Below are 18661 nucleotides of genomic sequence, written 5' to 3'. Positions count from 1 at the left end.
CAATAATCCTCTCAGCAGTCCAAACTGTCCTTTGTAATCTTCTGATGTCTGATTTCGTAGCTGAACCAAACCAGACAGTTATTGAAGTGCAGAGGACAGACTCAGTGACTACTGAGTAAAACTGTATCAGCAGTGCCTGTGGCAGGTTGAATTTCCTCAGCTGGCGAAGGAAGTACAACCTCTGCTGGGCCTTTTTCACAATGGAGTCAATGTGGGTCTCCCACTTAAGGTCCTGTGAGATGGTAGTGCCCAGGAACCTGAATGACTCCACTGCTGCCACAGTGCTGTTTAGAATGGTGAGGGGGATCAGTGTTGGGGTGTTTCTCCTAAAGTCCACAATGATCTCCACTGTTTTGAGCATGTTCAGCTCAAGGTTGTTTTGACTGCACCAGACAGCCAGCTGTTCAACCTCCCTTCTGTATGCAGACTCATCATCATCTCGGATGAGGCTGATGACAGTGGTGTCATCTGCAAACTTCAGGAGTTTGACAGAGGGGTCCTTGGCGATGCAGTCATTGGTGTAGAGGGAGAAGAGTAGTGGGGAGGGCACACATCCCTGGGGGGCAACAGTGCTGATTGTACAGATGCTAGAAGTGAGTTTCCCCTGTCTCACAAGCTGCTGCCTGTCCATCAGAAAGCTGGTAATCCACTGACAGATAGACATGGGAACAGAGAGTTGGTGTAATTTATTCTGGAGTATAGCTGTGATGATGGTGTTGAAAGCCAAACTGAAGTCCACAAAAAGGATCCTTGCATATGTCCCTGGTCTGTCCAGATATTGCAGGATATGATGCAATCCCATGATGACAGCATCATCCACAGACCTGTTTGCTCGATAAGCAAATTGAAGGGGATCTAGAAAGGGTCCAGTGATGTTCTTCAGGTGGGCCAACAGCAGTCTCTCAAATGACTTCATGACCACAGACGTCAGGGCGACAGGTCTGTAGTCATTAAGTCCTGTGATTTTTGGTTTCTTTGGGACAGGAATAATGACTGAGCGTTTGAAGCAGCATGGGACTTCACACTGCTCCAGTGATCTATTGAAGATCTGTGTGAAGATCAGACTATCAACTGACAGCCTGAATGTCAATACAGTACAATACTGTACATTCTGTATAAATATATACTTTTTTATATACATTTTTTTTTAAATTGATTAATGTGTATCTATATAGTGCGTATTGTATACTGTACAGTGTATGTTATTATTTGTATATTGTTGAGTGTAATTATGTGTATATCAGATGTTTAAATTGTGCTGTGTTAATTTGATGTTATTGTAAATTGGTACTGTCTCATCACTGTCACGACTGCTATGTTGATCGGAACTGCACCCAAGAATTTCACACACCATTGCACTTGTGTATATGGCTGTGTGACAATAAAGTGATTTGATTTGATTTGAAGATGGGGGCCAGCTGGTTAACACAGGATCGAAGACACGCTGGTGAGACGCCAGCTGGGCCTGAAGCCTTCCTAGTCTTTTGTTTCCGAAAGACGTGGCTCACATCATCTTCATAGATCTTAAGTTCAGGTTGAGTAGCAGGAGGGGGAGGAGGGGGGTTGCAGGAGGTGTTGGTGTTTGTGTGAAGTGAAGGTTAGAGTGGGTGTGGGGTGTGAGATTGGGCCTTTCAAATCTGCAGTAGAACACATTCAGGTCGTCAGCCAGTTGTTGGTTCCCTACAGGGTTGGGGGTAGGAGTACTGTAATTTGTGAGTTGTTTCATGCCACTCCACACTGATGCAGGGTCGTTAGCTAAAAACTTGTTTTTCAGCTTCTCAGAGTATCTTCTTTTAGCCACTCTGATTCCCTTATTCAGTGTGTTCCTGGCCTGATTGTACAAGACTTTATCCCCACCTCTGTAAGCATCCTCTTTGGCCTGACGAAGCTGCCTGAGTTCTGCTGTAAACCACGGTTTGTTGTTGTTGAACTTTAAATAAGTCCTAGTAGGAATGCACATATCCTCACAGAAACTGATATATGATGTAACAGTATCTGTGAGCTCGTCCAGGTCTGTGGCTGCAGCCTCAAAAACACTCCAATCCGTGCAATCGAAGCAGGCTTGTAGTTCCCGCTCTGCTTCATTGGTCCATCTCTTTACAGTCCTTACTACTGGCTTGGTTGATTTTAATTTGTGCCTGTAGGTTGGACGAAGATGAACCAGACAGTGATCAGAGAGTCCCAAACTGCTCTAGGAACAGAGTGATATGCATCCTTTATTGTTGTGTAGCAGTGATCCAGTATGTTCCGGTCTCTGGTGGGGCATGTGATGTGCTGTTTGTATTTGGGCAGTTCACTTGTGAGATTTTCTTTGTTAAAATCCCCAAGAATAATAATAACTGAGTCAGAGTATTGTTGCTCTATGTCTGTGATTTGATCAGCCAGCTGTTGCAGCGCCACATTCAAACACGCGTTTGGCGCGATATACACACTCACCAGAATAAACTAAATAAACACCCGTGGCGAGTAGAAAGGCTTACAGTTAATAAAGAGCGGTTCCAAATTAGGACAGCACATCCTCTTTAACGTTGTTACATCTGTACACAAACTTTCATTGATATAAAAGCATGTTCCACCACCTCTCGTTTTCCCCGTTAACTCCGCGATGCGATCCGCTCTGAACAGCTGGAAGCCCGACAGATGTAACACGCTGTCTGGAATGGCTTCACTCAGCCAGGTTTCTGTGAAGCACAAGGCAGCAGAGGTTGAAAAGTCCTTGTTTGTGTGGGTGAGGAGATGTAGTTCGTCCATTTTGTTAGGAAAAGAGTGGAGATTTGCTAAGTGAATACTCGACAGCGCTATTCGAAATCCGTGCCGACGGAGTTTAACCAGCACACCGGCTCGTCTCCCTCGCCTGCGTCTCTTGAACAGCAGAGCTGCGCATCCAACTAAAATGTGTAGCAAAACATCTCAATATTCGAAAACCCGTGAAAAGATTGTCTGGTACATGCTGTCGAATGTCCAGCAGTTCGTCTCTGTTAAAACTGACTGGAAAAAGATTACTAAACACAGGACAAACAAACAAAAACAACAAAAGAACTGAGGAGCTCCACACCAAGGCAGCCATCCGCGGCGCCATCATGATGATAAGAGCAGAAACACGCTACCACCTACACCGCCACCATCTTGGCTTTATTACATAACATAACGATTGTTTACGCTTAACTGGAAGTTCCGCCCACATCGCCCGCAAAGCGTCATGGGACTCAGGAATATTGTGGATATGAACGATTTCTCAACTGCCCAATCGTAGACCGCTTGTAAATAGCTCTTATTAGCCAATCCAAATGCAGGATGCGGGACCTGCCAGAAAATGGGTGGGGGTTAAAAATAACAACCAAGTGGGCCAGATGGAAAAAACCTCTGGGGCATGCAGGCTAAGCCAGTATTTTGTTAATGAAAAGCTTCTATCAGATATTGTGCTGTAGTAGGCCTATGATATTTGGTCAATACATAAAACATAAAGAGAAAAATTCTGGGGGAATTTTTTAATCAACTAAAAAGTGCTTTAAAATTGGTCCATAATTGAGAAAGTAAATCAAATACAATTTTTTTTTTATTGAATATTAACAGTGAAGTTTGATATAGATGCAATGATTCAAACTCGAATGTTTTCTTCACCAAATTAATGAATAGAACTTTTCTGTTTCTCCAAACAAACGCTTTTTCAGTTTGATTTTAGTTATTTATTCTTCCTATTTCGAAAAATTCAGAATAATTATTTTTTAGCACAACCTCTGAAAGCGTCTAAAACACGGCACTCCTGCACTGTATTGACACTATAAAAACACTGAGACCTGCGACTTTCCTCTAGCGTAAGTTTACTTAGGAGAACAACTGAACAACAGCACCATCAGACACAAAAAAAAAAACGGTCGATGTGATTGTGAACAGCCCCTAAGACAACGGACACCACATGCGAGCCACTGAAAATTCCAAACGGGTCGGATTTGACCCGCGGGTCGCCAGTTGTATAGGCCTGGCACAGCAGAGGTAGCCGCTACCAAAGTCTTTCTAGCAAGTCAGTCCACTGTCTGCCATTTTTGGAACGCTCTCGGGAGTCTAATTTCAGTCATGATAGTGCAGCTCTTATCTACTTGAATTGGGGGATACCGAAATCTCAAACATGGTCGGCCAAGATTACGATCAAAGAACATATTTCAAATCAATAATAAAATCTGATAATATTGGAATCATAAATTGTGCTTCTTGACCTCATATTACGCTAAAACACGCGATTTTCCCGGCTTGTATAACTAAAGCGCATGCGCATTAGCGAGGTGATTGACAGGCTATATCTGTATCTAAAAGGTGATTGGCTCTTTTACCTATAAGGCGGGACTTCCCTTCTGCACTCTTAGTTGGGCGTTCCAATTTCTCCCATTCTTTTAAATAGAAGTGTCCCGTTTCTGCTAAATACTCTGTGCTGCTACGCGGTGGAATCTGATTGGCGGAGGGCATATAATCACTTTCGGGATGTACCGGAAATGGGTCACTGGACGGCTTGCTTCATCGCTGCACGAGAGGGAGAATGGATGCTTTAAGTAAACTTAAACAATTTGATGCGTATCCCAAAACTCTGGAGGATTTTAGGATCAAAACATGTGGCGGAGCGACGGGTGAGTGTTTTAAATCCACCGTGAGCTTCAGAAGTGCCGAGCGTCATTCAAACAGACAGTGCTCGTGAGGAGAAAACAGGCTAATGAACATAAAGTCTTAAAATATGCGCATATAATTACATATTTAAATGACACAAAATAAACATTTTGGCGTAAAAGCTTGAATGGAAAGTGTCAGTCGTCCCCATAAACCCTTTTATTCAAAACTCTTATGATACAAGAGTCATGTTTGAGGTGACTGTGATTTAAATGCCATTTAGAACAGTTTGGGGTAAAACCTGAAGTTGTTTCTTAATACATACCTTCCTGCTTTGCTCAATTTATAGTGACTATCATCAGTGGACTTCTTATGCTGATTCTGTTCTTTTCTGAGCTGCAGTATTATTTAACTAAGGAGGTGAGTACATGGCACATTCACAAATGTATGTGTATCATTTGTAATAGGGCATATGATGTATTGTATGTTTAAGGCAATTCACTTTCTAGACATAGAAATATACTATATGTGTGTTTGTGTATGCAGATCATGTTTTCTAAATGTTTTTATTGGTCTTTCATAGGTTCATCCAGAACTATTCGTAGACACATCTAGAGGAGACAAGCTAAGAATCAACATTGATGTTATATTTCCACATATGCCATGTGCCTGTAAGTAAACACTGTATTCTATGCAACTTATCTATATGTACACTGGCGGCCAGAAGTTTGGAATAATGTACAGATTTTGCTGTTTTGGAAGGAAATCAGTTCTTTAATTCACCAAAGTGGCATTCAACTGAGCACAAAGTATAGTCAGGACATTACTGATGTAAAAAAACAGCACCATCACTATTTGAAAAAACTCATTTTTGATCAAATCTAGACAGCAGCCAACACCTTATCCTTGAGTAATCATGCTAAACTGCTAATTTGGTACTAGAAATTCACTTGCCATTATATCAAACACTGCTGAAAGCTATTTGGTTGGTTAAATGAAGCTTAACATTGTCTTTGTGTTTGTTTATGAGTTGCCACAGTATGTAATAGACTGGCATGTCTTATGGTCGATATTAGGTCAAAAATGGCAAAAAAGAAACCACTTTTTCTAGAAACTCATCAGTCAATCATTGTTTTGAGGAATGAAGGCAAAACAATGCTTGAAATTCAAATCAAATCACTGTTATTGTCACTCAACCATATACACAAGTGCAATGGTGTGTGAAATTCTTGGGTGCAGTTCCAAGCAACATAGCAGTCGTGAAAGTGATGAGACATTAATACAATAAACATCAAATTTACACAACACAATATACAAATAATAACATACAGTGTACATTATACAATACACACAATATAGAATACACATTATACAATAAAAAAATAGTATATATAGTATATATAAAATGTACAGTAGGTTGTATTGTACTGTATTGACAGTCAGGCTGTCGGTTGATAGTCAGTTGCCATTGTGTTGTTAAGAGAATATAATTTATGACAGTCCAGTGTGAGATAATAAGATTAATAAAGTGCAGTGCTGATGTATTTTGATCGTGGGAGATCAAGAGTTCAAAAGTCTGATTGCTTGGGGGAAGAAGCTGTCATGAAGTCGGCTGGTGCGGGTGCTGATGCTGCGATACCACCCGCCTGGTGTATATGTCCTGGAGGGAGGGAAGCTCACCTCCGATGATGTGTCTGGCAGTTCACACCACCCTTTGCAGGCTTTGCGGTTGTGGGCGGTGCTATTGCCGTACCAGGCGGAGATGCAGCCAGTCAGGATGCTCTACATTGCCAAGAAACTGAAGATTTCATACAAAGGTGTACACTACAGTCTTCAGAGACAAAGGACAACTGCCTCTAACAAGGAGATGTGGAAGGCCAGATGTACAACTAAACAAGAGGATAAGTACATCAGAGTCTCTAGTTTGAGAAATAGATGCCTCACATGTCCTCAGCTGACAGCTTCATTGAATTCTACCCGCTCAACACCAGTTTCATGTACAACAGTAAAGAGAAGACTCAGGGGTGCAGGCCTTATGGGAAGAATTGCAAAGAAAAAGCCACTTTTGAAACAGAAAAACAAAAAGAAAAGGTGTGAGTGGGCAAAGAAACATAGACATTGGACAACAGATAATTGGAAAAGAGTGTTATGGATCTTAACCCCATTGAGCTTTTGTGAGATCAGCTAGACTGTAAGGTGCGTGAGAAGTGCCCGGCAAGTGTTACAGGAAGTGTGGGGTGAAATGTCACCCCACATGAGTATCTGGACAAACTGACAGCTAGAATGCCAAGGATCTGCAAAGCTGTCATTGCTGCACATGGAGGATTTTTTTGATGAGAACTCTCTGAAGTAGTTTAAGAAGTTCTGACTTTTTTTTTTTTTTGTTTGTTTTTTCAAATTGTAAGAGTACTTTTTATTTAATTTACTAATTAATGTCCTGACTATACATTGTGATCAGCTGAATGCCACTTTGGTGAATAAAAGAACCAATTTCTTTCCATAAGAGCAAAATCTGTACATTATTCCAAACTTTTGACCGCCACTGTAAATAAATATTGTATAGTTCTTTATGTCTAGACATAAGTCATTGACCTGTGGTTCCTAGTGCTGTAAAACAGTGTAACCCTATATAAGATAGGAAATATCATCTATAGTGTTCAGAATATCAATAAAGCAGTTGTATCATAAATGGGCATCCTGTATTGTGAAATGTTTCATTTTTAAAAGTATCTAGCCATAGCATATAGACTTTTTAAGATCAAATTCAACTATATATAAGCATGTTGTCACTTTAAAATGTTGGTTGAGATATTTACTCTAGATGTTACATTCTGTGTGCAGCTAGATTTAAGTATTTATTTACATTGAGTATTGTGAGTTGTTTTTGCCTTGGTGATTTTGTTCTTTTAGATCTGAGTATTGATGCCATGGATGTAGCAGGAGAACAGCAGCTAGATGTGGAGCATAACTTGTTTAAACAGAGACTCGACAAAGAGGGCCAACCGGTCACAACAGAGGCCGAAAAACACGGTCAGTTTCATCGCATTTAAGTGCTTGATCAAACCAATGTTCTTATTAGTGGCAAGAGTGTCCATTTGATATATTTAGAAGACAAACAAATCATCATTCTTCAAAAGTGAATTCACAAAACTTTAATTGTATTATTTTGTGCCTTATAGATCCACAAAATAGTTCACCCATTTAGTTACCAAAGATTTGCCGATTATCTTTAAAGACAGGAAATATGTCATTCAAATCCAGAATACCAGAACACTACATACAAATGATTAGGGTTTGCACAGTTCTCGTAATTAAGTCACTCACTTATTCTCCCTTTGCTTTCAGGGGTTCCTTAGTCACACACAATGTGATTTATACAATATATACTTTAAGTATCTTAGCTTTTTCAGCATTCATGACTTTGTTCATGCCACTGTTTTCTGTGCAGTTTTAGGCATAGAAGAGGAAGGGGTTTTCGACCCCAGTACGCTGGATCCTGACCGATGTGAGAGCTGTTATGGTGCTGAAACTGAAGATTTAAAGTGAGTTTTTCCTCCGTCTGACAAAACACTAACTGAATCAGAGACGTTAAGGTATTCCAAACAGGAAGGAAATATCCACTGACAGAACAGGTTTGTCTACTTGCATGAACAGGTACTAAAGGCCTTACTATAAGATCTGTGTAGTAAACAGACACTTAAATAAATAAGATAGCGGCTCAATTTCATAATTGCCAGGCTGATTAAAAAGACTCTTTAGCTAGAAGTAGAAAATTCCTCCATGGCATCTGAATGTTAGTCACAACTGCTCTTTTTCTATTCTTTTCCTTTTAAATTCTTTTTCCCTTTTAACCCTGATTCTGGCTGATCAAGACACTCAAATACTTATTATTTGTCTGCAGGTGTTGTAATACCTGTGATGATGTGCGGGAGGCGTATAGGCGGCGCGGCTGGGCGTTCAAGACTCCTGACACCATTGAGCAGTGTAAGAGAGAGGGCTTCAGCCAGAAGATGCAGGAGCAGAAGAATGAGGGCTGTCAGGTTTACGGCTTTCTGGAGGTCAACAAGGTATGATTTTGGAATCTTGTCTGTTTTTGCCAGTTACTTTTAATTCAGTGCAAGTAAATGCATCAAGTTGGTCTGTAAAGACAGTAAGAAGCCAAACCAAAGTCTCTTTATCTCCTTCAGGTGGCAGGAAATTTCCATTTTGCCCCCGGCAAGAGCTTTCAGCAATCTCATGTACATGGTAAAAACTCAAGTTTGTGCAGCATAAAACACAACTCAAAGCTCTCTGGTCTGAAGCAAAGGCATGTTGCTTAATAGTTGTAGTCCATTTGAATACTTAAAGATCGGGATAGATCACCCAAAAATGAAAATCCTCTCATCATTTACTCACCCTCATGCCATCCCAGATATGTATGACTTTCTTTCTTCTGCAGAACACAAACGAAGATTTTAAGAATATTTCAGCACTGCAGGTCCACATAATGCAAGGGAATGGTGACCAAAACTTTAAAGCTCCAAAACGCACATAAAGGCAGCATAAAAGTAATGCATAAAACTTCAGTGGTTTAATCCATGTCTACTGAAGCAATCTAATGGATTTTGGGTGAGAACGGACCGAAATGTAACTCCTTTTTCACTGTACTTCTTGCCGTTGTAGTCTCCAGGCACGAACACGATTTCAAGCTGGATTACACTTCCTAGTGCTTGACGCATGCACAGAGTGCTAAATGGCACAAGGAAGAGTAATCGAGCTTGAAATCATGATTGCAGAGGAGGCTGCTGATGTCAAGGTTTATAGTGAAAGAAAGTTATATTTTGGTCTATTCTCACCTAAAACTGATTTGATTGCTTCAGAAACATGGGTTAAATGACTGGAGTCTTCTGGATTACCTTAATGCTGCCTTTGTGCTTTTTGGAGCTTTAAAGTTTTGGTCACCTTTCACTTACCCACAAAGTGAAATATTCTTAAAATCTTCGTTTGTGTTCTGCAGAAGAAAGTCATACACATCTGGAATGGCATGAGGGTGAGTAAATTTTCATTTTTGGGTGAACTGCTCTTTTAAAGACAAAACCTTGTGTGTTTGTTACAAACTTAGATTTTCCACAAATGAAAAGGCTTTTGAATGCAATGAATGTGCAACAGACCAGATTTCATGCTTCATATTCACTTTGCATGTAACTCGTAAAAGGGGTGCATGGTGTCACGTTTGGTGCATCACATACATCTTAAGATCTGCATTTGTATTTCCTTAAAAAATACAAAATGCATGTCTCTTCATTTGCTTTTTCCCTGTCTTCTTTCTTGAAAACGTTCATCATCCCATATACCAGAGTATCTGCAGATTTAGCCATATTAAGCATTGTATTGAGCAGTTATCAGAAACTGAGCATTACACATGTCTAGGGAGATGAACAATCTGGACTCTTTCTGTCTTTGTATGCAAGTATGATTTTACGATCTTATTAATTCTTCAGTGCTGTCATTACCTTGCAGCTGCTTGTTCTTAGATCATTGATGCTGTAGATCAGTCTTTTTCATTAATGAAATTAATGTTTTTTGGGGAAGTCTGGGTTTTTACTATGGGACAAAAGTTTTCTTTCCCACTAAAGCTCACTATCTTTCCAAGTAACAAGGTACAGAACTAACACCGGTTTTGCTTAAGCTATTCTGCCAATGGCTAAAATGCATATCCAATACACAATATCAAAAAGCCCTGGATGTATCAGCATTTCTATGGCCCTGCTACAGAAAAAAGAGACAAGTCTTTTGGCATAAGACATAATTTGGTTGGGCATTAAAGTTTTCTCTAGTTTTGAAATGAACTTAAATGACCAGGGTTCTCAAAATTTGCTCTTGAAATCTGTGCTTTCCAAAAAACAAAACCCATTTGTGACTCTTTTCTCTTCTTTCTGCAGTGCATGCTGTGGAAAGTAAGTTGACCTTTTATATTTGAATAAATCTTTATTCCACCAAGCCACTAGACATTCAGTCTTTTAATAAAAACAGGACAAGTTAGAATTTACCTTGTTACTACATCAGTATATTGGCAACACTGCTTTTCCCTGCACATATTTTGTGATTTACAAAGTAACATTTTAAAATGCTAATTTGTCATTTAACAATGCAGTGGCTTAAGTGTAATTTTTTCATGATAATCATCAGCAATTGCATCTGTGACCACTTAATGTACTACGCTTTGCCTTTGTTGAAAATAATGAGAATTTGTCGGCTACTCAGATTAACTAAGGTGAACTGACAAATTGTGCAATTTTGTTATTAATGTTAATTATTAATTCCATTTATTTTCAGTTCATGACCTGCAGAGTTTTGGACTGGACAATGTAAGATGTTTCTCTGCTTTAAACATTAAACCAAAATATCTCTACTATTGTCAACATTAGACCTAACTGAATGTGCTTGGTATTGCTATAGATCAACATGACACATTTCATCAAACATCTTTCATTTGGAAAAGATTATCCTGGAATTGTCAACCCTTTAGATGGTACTAACATAGCAGCACCTCAAGGTTAGTATGTCTTGTATTTTTATATACTTGAACTAAAAATCTGTTTCATTGTTGGAGTAAAGTCTAGAAAGGCTGTGAATTGCAAAGTGTTGTCCAGAATGAAACTGACAAGTATGAGATTTTAGCCTTTCTCTTGTCTTTGTGGTGATTTCATAGTCAACCCTTCCTAAATGGCAGAAAGGTCACTGCTAAATGTCATCAGTTCCATCTAGCTGATTTTAACCTACTGTAATGGAAGTCAATAAGAGGAGCTCTACTTAAAGTATCAAAGACAGCTGCAATTGTGAACTACTAGACTTTCGATCAAGATTTACTGGAAAATCTGCAATGTTTTTAAATCACTGTCTTTATTGACACCCGTGTCCTTGAATGTGGGTATGGTGACAAATGGATAAATCTAGAAATGCTTTAAAGTCCTTGACAGGTGAAATCAGTGTGGTTTCAGCATCGGATGCCCATCCCAATCGCCATGAATGTTCCAAAAGTGCCACCGCTTTGCATCATTGTCTTCCCAACTCCTCCCATTAGCTCTCGACCCCTCATGCCGATCCTAGATAGAATGAACAGACAGAATTAGTCCCTTTAACAAAGCAATATTAAATTAAGAAGCTGTTGATAAACACAATATGGTGGTCAGTTGCTGAGCATGTGAACATATAGACCCTTATGGAAATGCACCATAGTTTTTTTTTTTTTTTTTTTTGTAAGATCATGGTAACCTCAGGTGAAACCATGGTTTGCTCCTAATTACCAGGGTTAGATCAATGTATCAGGTTTCTATGAAACAAACTATGGCATTTATGAAAAATAGGACAAGTCAGAAATCAAAAGTTGCTAACCGCACACTGAACTGCAAAACAGACTGAAAAGGGTCTAGCAAAAAGATATAACTTTATTAAATTTGCATCCTAAAAAAATTTGCAAAGTGAGTTAAAAGCCAGACCAACAAAGGGAGCAGACGTTAAAAATAGGATACACATGTAAAAACTACAAATGTTATAGTTGAAAATATAGTTATAGTTTACGATACTAAAAACAAGGTCAATTTTTGTGAGGGCAAGTATTGTAGACTGGTATCAGCATGATATAATGAAAAAGACCGCTATTCATTTTCATACCTCAGACAGGAAAAGGTTCCGAACATGGCACCCGCTGCCATGCCCACTGCAAACCCCATCATGAAGCCCATCTTGACTCTGTCAAAGCAGCTGGGCTGGGCAGCCTGTCCATAGGACCCTACCGACACTGGCATCTAAAAAGCGAACAAATACAGGCTGTGTCTGAAAACCTAGGGTGATTCATGACTGTTCTCCCTTTGAAGTGCCCTCTGAGCCATCATGTATGCTGTTTGGAATGCAGGACTAGTGAGCTGCCAACCTAGACAGCATTTTTAAGAATCACCATGTTTGACATAAGCACAGCATTTTTGCAAATGGTCATGGCATTTGTCAGAACAGCAATTTTTTGGAAAGATCCAGTGAGCTTCCAAACTAAATGGCATTTTTGGGCATGTAGTTGAGTGCCGCAATGATAGCTAACATTTGTCTATATAGGGAGCTCACATGGCAGCATTTTTTTTTTTTTTTTTTTTTTTGGCAAAACCTAGTGAGCTGACTAGGCAGCATCTGTGGCCATCATGTGCGCATTTCTTAGCTATGATGCCCAGATATGGTGTCTAGGGAGGCACCTTACTAGTTCACAAATTTGGGGCAAGACCTAGTGAGATGCCCACCCAGACCGTATTTCTGGAAATAACAGGCGCGTTTCGAGTCAGCTAAGCTAAAGTGCCCAAAAATGCTACACTCGCGTATAATGTCCAGATATGCTGTCTAGGTAGGTAGCTCTCAAGAGTTTGAGATACAGCCGGAGAGTGATAAGCAAGTAAGCTGCGTTTTTTACAAGGGGCAGAGTTTTAAAAACAAGCTAAATCTAAATATTCATGTTTTCTAACGCTGGTAAATTAAAAACACACCAGTAGGAAAACTTATTCCACGTGAATCGTTTTATCTCGTTACATGTCATCAAAGTCTGGCCTTGAACAAACAAAACAACGCGACGTACAGCGGGCGCACCGTCAATATATGTTAATATAGATAGCTTACCGTGCTCAAATCGATATATGAGTGCCTCAATTACTTGATCTTCTGTTGTACTTGTTAAATGTTTGCTGTAGGACTGTTTCATAAGGACGCCATTACTTCAGAGGAAGTGGTGTCAAAGTACAAGCGAAGACTATGGGCTCCCGAGCGCCTCAGCGCCCTTTAGCGGTAGAGCCAATGATGTGTTAGCGCACACTAGCGGTTAATGCAGGAATTGCAGGCGATTTGAGATTGTGATAGAAATGCCAATGCCAAATTTTTAATGGATGGATCTTTTTAAATGTGTAAAATGTGAAACAATTCATATATAATGTTTTAATCTTATCTTATATACAAACATTTATGTATATATTGCCATAGATCAGTGATACTATTAGATGAAAATATCATTTAGTATGGCTGGTGGCATTGTCATGCTGGAGGGTCATGTCAGGATGAGCCTGCAGGAAGGGTACCACATGAGGGAGGAGGATGTCTTCCCTGTAACACACAGTGTTTGCCTGCAGTGACAACAAGCTCAGTCCGATGATGCTGTGACACACCGCCCCAGACCATGACGGACCCTCCAAATCGATCCCACTCCAGAGTACAGGCCTCGGTGTAACACTCATTCCTTCGATGATAAATGCGAGTCTGACCATCACCCTTGATGAGACAAAACTGTGACTCATCAGTGAAGAGCACTTTTTGCCAGTCCAGTCTGGTCCAGCAAAGGTGGGTTTGTGCCCATAGGCAACGTTATTGCTGCTGATGTCTGTAAGGACCTGCCTTACAATAGGCCTACAAGCCCTCAGTCCAGCCTCTCTGACTATTGCGGACAGTCTGAGCACTGATGGAGGGATTGTGCATTCCTGGTGTAACTCGGGCAGTTGTTGTTGCCATCCTGTACCTGTCCCACAGGTGTGATATTCAGATGTACCGATCCTGTGCAGGTGTTGTTACATGTGGTCTGCCACTGCGAGGACGATCAGCTGTCCTTCCTGTCTCCCTGTAGCGCTGTCTTAGGCGTCTCACTGTACGGACATTGCAATTTATTTTCCTGGCCACATCTGCAGTCCTCATGCCTCCATGCAGCATGCCTAAGGCAGAGAAAGGTCTCTTTAGTGTCCTAAGTTTTTATAACTGTGACCTTAATTGCATACTGTCTGTAAGCTGTTAGTGTCTTAACGACCGTTCCACAGGTGCATGTTCATTCATTGTTTATGGTTCATTGAACAACCATGGAAAACATTGTTTAAACCCTTTACAATAAAGATCTGTAAAGTTATTTGGATTTTTACAAAATTATCTTTAAAATACAGTGTCCTGAAAAAGGGACATTTCTTTTTTTTGCTGAGGTAAGAACGGTTCCGGCAGTGTGTCCACTTGTCCGATCCCTCCCAGCTCTGGTCCTGGGCATGCGAGGATGCCAGTGTGTGCACACATGGAGATTTGAAGCCGGCACCCCGAGAAGAGGTGTGCACTGCGTTTTAAAGACAGCGGTGATGAAGCATTATTCACATCAGGTGTGCTTCATTCACCGCTGACCAAATGAGGCTTATTAATTATGCACCTCTTCTGCCCAACTCCCGTTGTGAGCCTGGCTGAAGGGCGGCCCTAAGAGGCGGGGCGACGATTACGAGCCAGAGGGGCGGATCATTCCGCCACTCTATATATATATATATATATATATATATATATATATATATATATATATATATATACACACACACACACACACACACACACACACACTCACTACCGGTCAAAAGTTTTGAAACACTTATTTATTCTTTATTATAATTTTTTTCACATTTTAGAATAATAGTAAAGTCATCAAAACTATGGAATAACATAAATGGAACTATGGGAATTATGTTGTGACTAAACAAAATCCAAAATAAATCAAAACTGTGTTATATTTTAGCATCTTCAAAGTAGTCACCCTTTGCCTAGAATTTGCAGACATGAACTCTTGACATTTTCTCAACCAACTTCTTGAGGTATTCCTGGGATGCTTTTTAAACAGTATTGAAGGAGTTCCCATCTATGTTGGGCACTTATTGGCTGCTTTTCTTTATTATTTGGTCTAAGTCATCAATTTCAAAAACTTTTTTTTATTTTATTTTTTTATTACATTTTAGATCTATAATAAATTAATATGGTGCGTGCGTGCGTGCGTGTGTGTGTGTATATATATATATATATATATAAAATATGAGCATTGCATTGAATGATTACAGTGTTCAGGGCCCAATAAATGTGTTTAAATCGTTTAGATTATAGGGATTCCGTTGACAGAAAAAGCTGGGATTCCTATTTTATATTGACCTGTTCTGTTTCGTTCTTTACAGCATCAATGATGTACCAGTATTTCGTCAAAATTGTGCCAACAATATACGTTAAAGTAAATGGAGAGGTAAGTGTGCTGAGTTGTGGTATTATGGAAAAACAGTAAAACTCTAAGAACAAAATTTGCATGTTAACAAAACTGGTAAGCCTCCACTGACATCCACAAAATAAATAATAATAATAAAAGCATGGTTACCTTGGTAAGCTTTTTGTAATATACTGTATACATGCTTGGAGATTGTCAAAAATATGTTGTTATTGTCTTCATTTTTATTTATTTATTTAGACATGTTAGTATTAGTGGTTAGCATTAGTAGGGAGATGTTGTTTAATGGGGAAGCTTCTACAGAAATAAAGTTTTGCACCTCTGTTGAAATACTGTCATTTTCTTTAGGTGGTTAAAACAAACCAGTTTTCAGTAACGAGGCATGAAAAAGTAGCCAATGGGCTGATTGGAGATCAGGGTTTGCCTGGCGTGTTTGTGCTTTATGAGCTGTCTCCGATGATGGTCAAATTCACAGAGAAACAGAGGTAAAGCTTAACCTGTTTTTCTATTATTTATCACGTGTGTTTATATAACCCCTTAACATCTGATTGAATTTCTGTGAGTGTAAAATAAATGTCGATGTTTGGCTTTGAAAAACTAGTTACATGATGATCTGGAGGGATGGAATAATTTGAATGTTTAAGTAAATAAAGTTTTTCTGTGTTTGCCTCCTCAGGTCTTTCACCCATTTCTTAACAGGAGTGTGTGCTATTATAGGTGGTGTGTTCACAGGTGAGCGGTTTTCATGGAAATGTATTGTACATGCTGAATGAAAGAATGTAGATTACATAAACATACTTTTACTGCCTACTTACACGGACCGATACTTTTTGAACATTTTTAGGCCCAAAGAGCAACTTTAAAGGGATGGTTCACCCAAAAATGAAAATTCTGTCATAATTCACTCACCCTTTTCGTTCCAAAGCCGTATGACCTTTTCTTTTTTCTGTGAAACAAAGAAAATATTATTGCATATCCCTGTCCATCTTTTCAATACATAGCAGTTTGACAGGGACTTACTGTAAAGCTTTAAAAAGGACCAAAACGTATCATAAAGTGAATTTGTGCAGTTTTGGGTGAGAAACGACATGAAAGTAAAGTATTTTTTCAGTGATAATCTTGATGTCCATTGCGCTTTTATGAGCGCTATGAGAGAGGCTCATTTACAGTGGTTCGCGTGTCCACATTTGTAGCACTAAATTATAAAAAATTTTGTTCTAAAGGCTTATGCTTAAATATTGAAAATGTGAAATTGTGCCTACGTATTACTTTTCTTTTTAATTAAATTACACATTGTCAGCTTTTTAGTAACAGGTGTAAATGTCTGTTTTTTCTCGGCTGACCACTTGTAATCGAATCTACCGAAACTAATGTTAAAGGAATAGTTCACATAAAAATGAAAATTCTCATCATTTACATGTCCCAGATGTGTATGACTTTCTTTCTTCTGCTGAACATAAATAAAGGTTTTTAGAAGAATATCTTTGCTTTGTAGGTCCATATAATGCAAGTGAATGGTGACCAAAATTTGATGCTCCAAAAAAAGCACATAAAGGCATCATAAAAGTAATCGATATGACTCCAGTGGTTTAATCAATATCTTCTGAAGTGATCCAGTTGGTTTTGGGTGAGAACAGACCAAAATCTACTCCTTTTCCAATGTACATTTTGCTATTGCAGTCTCTAGGCACGATCATGATTTCAAGCTCGATTACACTTCCTAGTGCTTGACGCATGTGCAGAGCGCTAGATGGCACTATAGGAAGTAATTGAGCTTGAAATCATGATCGCTAAGGAGACTGCAGATGTCAAGATTTATAGTGAAAAAAGAGTTACATTTTGGTCTGTTCTCACCTGAAATCGATTTAGATCACTTCAGAAGACTGATTAAACCACTGGAGTATTATGGATTACTTTTATACTGCCTTTATGTGCTTTTTTTTTAAGCTTCAGAGTTTTGGACCCCATTCACTTGCATATTCTGGACCTACAGAGGTGAGATATTCTTCTAAAAATCTTTGTTTGGGTTCAAGAGAAGAAAGAAAATGATACACATCTGGGACGGCATGAGGATGAGTAAATAATGAGACGTTTAATTTTGAGGTGAACTGTCCCTCTCATATCAGGTGTAAACTGAGTCACTCACCTCACCTCTATTGTTTCTCTTATGTTCTTTTAGTTGCTGGACTCATTGACTCCTTAATATACCACTCAGCAAGAGCCATACAGAAGAAAATCGAGTTGGGCAAAGCATCCTAGCATCACGCAGACATATTAGGTGCATGACTGTGTCTGGAAACCTCTGTGTGTTCAAGGGAAGATGCCACAATTAAAACCCCAGACTGTTTCCGTTTGTGGCCACAGAGAAGTGTCCGTCGGCACGGCCCCCTCGCAAACAAGAACAGGAACCTGTGACTAAGACACTGTCAATCTATATTTTGGAGGATCTTATGGATTATGGACTTTTTATTGAGTGATACATTGATGTATCAGTTGTTTACCTCTGAAAATCAAAGCTTTCTTTTTGAAATTTTGACCTTCAAATGTGTTTCACTTTAGTTGATTTGAATTATTTGTTCACTATGAAATAGTCATTGGTTGATTTTGAAAATTGTAATCTCATTTGATTGCGAACCAGTTTTTTCCTGCTTGTGTCAATACACAGTGTCTGTGGAGTTAGGCAAACTAAAACAGCAGTTTTACATACATTCATTCATTCATTCATTCATTCATGTACAATTCATTTGATTGAATTTGCTTCTCAGTCCATGGCCAATAGAAAAGAGGTAGCCTCTTTTAAACTGGAAAAAAGACAACAGGAACCCTATTTTATAGTCAAGCACACAACACGGAAACACAGAGGCTGCAGTCAGTATAGATGTTTTTGTAATTGCACCTTTATCTCTAAATTCAGGTGTGTGTGGGGGGGTATTTGGTATGAGAGTGTTTTTGTCACATATTTTGATGGCTTATTTTATGTGGGACAAATGTATTTATATTTTGATTGTGCGAAACCGTTTTTAAAATGAGAAATAAATGTAACACTGAACTTTG

The 18661-nt window shown here is 39.2% G+C and overlaps 2 protein-coding genes across 3 annotated transcripts; one reads left to right on the top strand and one right to left on the bottom strand.

Annotated features, from left to right (window-relative positions):
- Positions 1-4444: 4444 nt before the first annotated feature.
- LOC127445953 (endoplasmic reticulum-Golgi intermediate compartment protein 3-like) lies at positions 4445-18661 on the top strand. 2 transcript variants are annotated; one of them, XM_051706487.1, is made up of 14 exons: positions 4445-4619; positions 4946-5016; positions 5180-5267; positions 7507-7626; positions 8045-8138; positions 8498-8663; positions 8784-8841; positions 10518-10532; positions 10912-10943; positions 11035-11131; positions 15564-15628; positions 15956-16092; positions 16284-16339; positions 17787-18661. In XM_051706487.1, the coding sequence occupies exons 1-14, from the start codon at positions 4532-4534 to the stop codon at positions 17864-17866; spliced, it is 1167 nt and encodes a 388-aa protein (XP_051562447.1). In that variant the 5' UTR covers positions 4445-4531; the 3' UTR covers positions 17867-18661. The 2 variants fall into 2 exon arrangements, with proteins under 2 accessions (XP_051562447.1, XP_051562448.1); XM_051706488.1 differs by lacking the exon at positions 10518-10532.
- Positions 11460-13392, bottom strand: LOC127445974 (reactive oxygen species modulator 1). The gene is made up of 3 exons (XM_051706521.1): positions 13234-13392; positions 12250-12383; positions 11460-11681 (listed from the first exon to the last, which is right to left on the bottom strand). The coding sequence occupies exons 2-3, from the start codon at positions 12381-12383 to the stop codon at positions 11573-11575; spliced, it is 243 nt and encodes an 80-aa protein (XP_051562481.1). The 5' UTR covers positions 13234-13392; the 3' UTR covers positions 11460-11572.

Source organism: Myxocyprinus asiaticus, chromosome 9, assembly GCF_019703515.2.
Source record: "Myxocyprinus asiaticus isolate MX2 ecotype Aquarium Trade chromosome 9, UBuf_Myxa_2, whole genome shotgun sequence".
NCBI lineage: Eukaryota > Metazoa > Chordata > Actinopteri > Cypriniformes > Catostomidae > Myxocyprinus > Myxocyprinus asiaticus.
Note: the sequence above shows the minus strand (reverse complement) of the source record. Positions and strands in the feature narration are given on the sequence as shown.

Bases quoted from the DNA above. Each gene is read 5' to 3' on its own strand.
- LOC127445953 (XM_051706487.1), top strand. From the start codon at position 4,532: ATGGATGCTTTAAGTAAACTTAAACAATTTGATGCGTATCCCAAAACT. The intron at 8,664-8,783 runs GTATGATTTTGG...TATCTCCTTCAG, and splicing joins GCTTTCTGGAGGTCAACAAG to GTGGCAGGAAATTTCCATTT. The intron at 11,132-15,563 runs GTTAGTATGTCT...CGTTCTTTACAG, and splicing joins TAACATAGCAGCACCTCAAG to CATCAATGATGTACCAGTAT.
- LOC127445974 (XM_051706521.1), bottom strand. From the start codon at position 12,383: ATGCCAGTGTCGGTAGGGTCCTATGGACAGGCTGCCCAGCCCAGCTGC. The intron at 11,682-12,249 runs GTATGAAAATGA...CATTCTATCTAG, and splicing joins GGAACCTTTTCCTGTCTGAG to GATCGGCATGAGGGGTCGAG.